The sequence below is a fragment of the Capsicum annuum genome, chromosome 4 (genome assembly GCF_002878395.1).
Source record: "Capsicum annuum cultivar UCD-10X-F1 chromosome 4, UCD10Xv1.1, whole genome shotgun sequence".
NCBI lineage: Eukaryota > Viridiplantae > Streptophyta > Magnoliopsida > Solanales > Solanaceae > Capsicum > Capsicum annuum.
This window is the reverse complement of record NC_061114.1, coordinates 230,338,277-230,343,857: the sequence shown is the minus strand read 5'-3', so window position 1 is coordinate 230,343,857 and position 5,581 is coordinate 230,338,277. Positions and strand designations below refer to the sequence as shown.

Sequence of the window (5,581 nt, the reverse complement as noted above, 5' to 3'; positions counted from 1 at the left end):
ATAACAAACTTTTTCAGTGTGGTGTTGTTATTTTTGTGGAAGTATTTTTTGTTTTGAAAAAATTAAATAGCACATATATTTCCAATAAAAAAAATAATACTCCCATCATTCTTAAATAATTTATATTTTTATTAAGAACAACATTAATTATATATTAAGTTGACTAAATTATTCTTATTTATTAGTATTTTTTCTATTTAATAGTCTACACTATATTAAGTGTTTAGCAATGAGGGAGGAATAATATGTGAAAAATAATTTAGGGACGAAAATAGGAAATTTACAATATCCGAATAAAATTTAGTGGAGTCGGATTCCGTCTTGCTCAAATTCCTTCCGTCGGCGGCCGTCATCCCGTCGCCGGAAGGAACAGCGATTGAGAAATCTCCGGCGGATCGGAAGAATGATAACTCGATCGAATTTGGCGGAGCAGCTAAGAGAGTATCAAATTCGATCAAAGCATGATTGGGCTTCCCTATCTTTCTTCTCCTCCACATCTAATCTCACTTCTACAGCTACAAGGTTCATTTTATTTTATTCAAAATTTGCCATTTTGCACTTGTTAATTTTGCAATTAATCAGAGGCGGATCCTGAATTTAAGTCACTTATCTCGTGGAATTAGTTGAGGTGAAAAACAAATTAGAAAAATTTGTGTTTGTCAAAGTTTCACTTGGCGATTGATTTAGAAATGCTTGTGTTGACAAAGTTTCAGCAAAATTAGTTATATAGTTTCAAATTTCCCTGTATAAATATTACTATATGATACTCCATGATTTTTACATAGGACTTATTAGGTTAGTTTGAAAAGAAACATAGGATATCTTAATTCTCTGCACCTAGTAGGTGCTAGATGTGATCTTTTTGCTACAATAATATAGAGAATAGAATTATTTACTATGTTTATGTGTTTTTCCTTTTTAAGTGTCCATTTTATGCAAAGCTTTGATGATGATCTCTAGAGCTACATTGGACACCCGTTGAATTCTAAGCATTGAATCTTGCTAGTTCGATCTTTTTGTATGCGAGCAAGTTAAATGTCATAAATCAAGGCACAAGAAGTAACCGGCCTAAAAAGGTTAGTTAGAATTTCCTAAAGCTAGTTGAGTACCTTGTTTAAGGGGAGCCTTGGATTAACCGGCAAAGTTGCTTCCATGTGACCCGGAGGTCACGGGTTCAAGCCCTTTGCATAGCAGGAGCTTTAGTGCAGCGGGCTGCCCTTTTAGTTGAGTACCTTGTTGTTCAGCCATATTTGATTGTGCTTGACTGTTTTCCCTGATTTCTTACTGATGACGCGATGTTGTACATGGATTCTTGTCATTGTTTGATGTTCTCAGTTGTGAGAATGCATTCCCATGCACTTCTTTTGATGAAGTTGATAAATGTGTGTTCTTCTTAGTGTTTTTCCAAAGCTGTAGCCTGAAACTTTTGAAACCTTTTTGTAAGACTAAAAACGTAATCTTGGGATTAGTGTTTGATGATTTCTTGGAAAACTAGGAACCATTAGCCCATTTGGAGGCTGCAAATGGTAGAATGGAGAAATGATCAGCTCAGATCTCTTTTAAAATTTTGCATTTTGTTGGCAGGGCAGAGGTATGAGACACTGGCTGTGGATGGTTTTAGGCGGGGTAGAGGTAGGCCGAAGAAATATTGGAGGGAGGTGATTAGGCACGATATGGAGCAGTTACAGCCTACGGAGGACGTGACCCTTGATAGGAAGGTGTGGAAGACGCGGATTAGGGTAGAGGGTTAGGGGGTGGGAGTGTGTCGGTAACAGTAGGGGAGCGTTCGTTATTTGTGTCTTTTGTTTCTTGTTCGTGGTGTTGAGTGATGTCCATGGTTTCGGATAGATAGTTTTTAGTATTACCTTGTGGCTGGAGTATTATCTTATGGCTAGTGGTGTTAGTTTGTTTTGCATACTGTACTAGTTTATATGCATTTGATGTTTTGTGTTTGTTATACTGCTATCGGTCTTAAGCCGGGGGTCTATCGGAAACAAACTCTCTACTTCACTTGAGGTAGTGGTATGGTCTGCGTACACTCTACCCTTCCCAGACCCCACAATGTGGGAATACACTGTGTATGTTGTTGTTGCATTTTATTGACAGTAGACTTAACGAAGAATGAATGACTTGCATCTTTAGGCTTGGTTCCAGAACTGCTTAGATTTTCTTGGATAGCTACTTCCAGATGTTACTTTTGTGGAAGCACTTAGCAGCATTAGCAGTCGTAACAGTTTAGTGCTTAATAACATTGCAACCCGGTATTTCGTCAGTGGGTTCTATTATCAATATTTACTTCTGACTATCTGCTGTTCTAAGTGTTCTTTTCTCTTGCATTGATGCAGGGCGGATGTTGTCATCTTTGTAATATGTGAACTGATTATTTTGGCACTCCTGGTTTTCTCTGTAGTTTCGCTGTACTTCAGTCATCTAAAGCTTGCATTTATCTTAGTAACTGGCAGCTTGCTATTGCATGTATGCGTGACACTTGCAAAGCAAGTTACAGAAGCCAGGATGAAGAAGCGAAGAATGCTTCTTCCATTATCAATGTAGAAGTGTGCGAATGGAGATTCGTTTTGCTCCCCTTTTTCTTTTCTGAATTCCTTTTTGACACAAGTAATTGAAGTAGAGGTAAGCTGATCAAATGGTGCAAAATTTGAGATTGTGTGACATTAGAGATGCTATTTTGGATACGTACATCATAGGTGTTTGGGCTTGTTGATAAAGCTTCATGTCACTTTAGCTTTAAGTCTTACAGTGTAATTGTCTTGTACCTTCATACTATATTTATCTCTATTCAGTCACCAAATTGTATCGGTTTAGCTCTACCGAGATGCAACGCGATAAATATGGGAAAAAAGACAAGTACTAAATAGAGAAGAGCAATAAATAAGAATAACATAGTCAATTTAGCATGCAGTTAATGTTTTTCTGAAAGAGAGTGCAACGCAAAATGATGACAACTATTTAGGAACGGAGTGAGTAGTTATTCGCTCCAACATTGTATTGTATCATACTATATTGTTTTAACAAATATAATGTTTGGATTGATTGCATCTTTTTTCACATAATGTCACATTTGGTGGATATCAGAAGAACCAAAAGCTCTTAAATCTTGAAGGATGTTGAATATTGATCAGTCTGAACATGTTTTCTTGACAAGCAATAATATCATTTTTACACAAGTAGTACATTGAAGTCAACAACAAGATACAAGTGCTTGTATGCTTTTATATTTACAGATTACATGAAGAGGTTGCAACTTGCACGTCCTGTTGGTTGGCTGGCTGTTGTAAGTTCTTTTTCTTCCCATTTTCACCAATAAAGTTACTAGTTAGATTTCATCAATTTGTCGAGCCTTTTAGGTCTATTCAACTAAGTTGCGTGGACTCTTCATTTTTGATGTCGCACCCGTGTCGGATTCTCCAAAAATATACTAGTTTTAGCGAATCCGACACGCACCTGTTGACATTTTTGAAGAGTTCGAGCAATAGAGCTATTCACTGGGGCTTGAAGAAATGGACATCCAAACCTTGAATTGCTATAGTCCAAATTGCACCAAATACCAAAACAACACTTAGAACCAAGCCCAAAACTCCAAGTGACCAATTAACAAACCAACTTGAACTATATCTCTTAGGTTTCTTGATCATTATCCACATTAAACAAGGATGTGCCAAGGTAACAGGCAGAGCAATGCCACCAATGAGCCCAGCCAAACTTGGCAAAAAAGGTAGTGCTACTGCTATGAAAAGTGCTAGGCATCCAAAGAATAATCTCAATCCTGTTCTAAGCCACCATGGACATGGTTGTTTCTTGTTGCTGGTGTATCGAAACTCTAAGTTATCGAAAACTGGCATTGCATAGATTTGGAATGAGGTAAGGCAATGGATTACTACTAGTAAACTTGTTAGCCCTAGAATTGCTCTTGAAGTGTCTTCTCCATGGTAGTTGTCCAATGCACTCAATATCCCTTCATTTGGCATCTGCCAAGACAATAAAAGTTGTTAGTGTTCAATTTATGTAACTAAATTAGACCAATGTTATTATGTCCAAAAGTGGTTACATGGTCTGATGTTCATAAAACATTTTTTAGTTTAGACAATTTTCATCAACTTCATCCAGTCTGTAGTTGATAGTGATCGAAGGCTAGTCTTCTTTTTAGGTTTTCGCATATGAATCTTCTTGTCTCCGACTAAGGGGATCTCTTTTTCGTACCATAAATTGCAAGACATTCTTATTGAACTCTATGTATTAAAGAGTCGAAATCTTTGAGGTATTCGTGTAAATAGATATAGTCCATGTGATCGCACATGAAAAACTAATATTAAGAGCTTGGGTTTAAGTTTGTAAAAGTGGCCAAATATTAAATACAAGGCCAGGAAGTGGCTATGTGATGTAAACAATCCAAATTGTGAAAGTTCTTACCAAGTTTCCATAAGCCCAGTATCCTCCAATTGCCAATGGAAACAAACACAAAGCAATGATAGAATATGAGAACTTGACTCCTTTCCACATTGGCACATGAGATGGACTCTTTAAGCTAGAAGGCATTGTACCCTGTAACACAATCAACCAATATTTTAAAAAACAGCACTTTTTAACTTACAATTGTAAAATTGGTTAGTAAAATAACAAACCTGAATCTCAAGAACAAGATTATGGCCCCTGAATGCAAAAGCTATCATTCCAAGAGCATTCAAAATGCTACAAATTCTTGCAACATCAGATTTATTTTCAACAGTTTCAAATGAAACATCTTGTGGCCTTCCTTTTACAATAGAAATTACCCATGTTATAGTACAATAGGTCACAGCGGAGAGCGAACCGATGAGAGATATTCCAGCTATGGAATTTAAATTAGGAAGCTGAGCAAGAACTATTGCTGAGACAGTGAACACAAGATACCACTCTATTGTACTTACAGGGGTATTATAAGCACCAACAGTTTGGAAGAAAATCTTCATAGTGCTACCTCCAATAATAATAAGTGTAACACAAGTACCACCTGATAGGTACATTGTTGGCAATAGGGCCAAAATCTTCCCTAGCTTTTCACCTACACAACATTTAATAAACTCGATAAGGTTCATATGATACATGAGTTTTTGGGCTCGATCATGGCATAGCCCGAGAAACAATTATGCTTACCAAAGGCAGCCATTGAAAGGCGAAGATAGCGGCTATAGCGCAATCCAGGGGCGGATTCATGAAGTTGGATGAGTAACCAAAGTGTGTATAATTGCCAAATAAATACTAGTGATAAACTTATTATCCCCCATACCCTACAATCCATTCATTAAAATCCAAAGCTAATTAGTATATAGCACAAGAATCCAACATTTAGTACTACAACAACATATCTAGTATAGTTTCGGCAGTGGGGTATGAGGAGGGTGGGGGTAAATCACTTTACCTAATACCCAAAAAAAAACAAAAAATCTACAAAAAATAAGTCTCTTTTCAAAAAATAACTTCTATACCAAAAAGCATTATAAGCTCTTAAAAACAAGAGTAAAACATCTAGTACGCCTCTGAACTATAACTAAATTTGCTACGATACACTCCAACTTCACGGGGG

General features: G+C 36.8%; 2 protein-coding genes across 2 annotated transcripts; one reads left to right on the top strand and one right to left on the bottom strand.

The window, feature by feature from the left end:
- The first annotated feature begins 15 nt into the window (after positions 1-15).
- Positions 16-3,056, top strand: LOC124897824. Its single transcript, XM_047411394.1, has 2 exons — positions 16-522; positions 2,346-3,056. The coding sequence occupies exons 1-2, from the start codon at positions 404-406 to the stop codon at positions 2,551-2,553; spliced, it is 327 nt and encodes a 108-aa protein (XP_047267350.1). The 5' UTR covers positions 16-403; the 3' UTR covers positions 2,554-3,056.
- A 76-nt stretch (positions 3,057-3,132) lies between these two features.
- Positions 3,133-5,285, bottom strand: LOC107866809 (lysine histidine transporter-like 8; the record flags this gene model as incomplete). The annotated part of the gene is given in 4 exon segments (XM_047411393.1): positions 3,133-3,986; positions 4,429-4,560; positions 4,641-5,059; positions 5,152-5,285. Coding segments are annotated over 4 exon segments (1,171 nt in total), but the record flags the coding sequence as incomplete, so codon positions are not given.
- Between the last annotated feature and the right edge of the window lie 296 nt (positions 5,286-5,581).

Coding starts and splice junctions, on each gene's coding strand:
- LOC124897824 (XM_047411394.1), top strand. CDS start 404: ATGATAACTCGATCGAATTTGGCGGAGCAGCTAAGAGAGTATCAAATT. Junction 523..2,345: donor CTCACTTCTACAGCTACAAG/GTTCATTTTATT, acceptor GCATTGATGCAG/GGCGGATGTTGTCATCTTTG.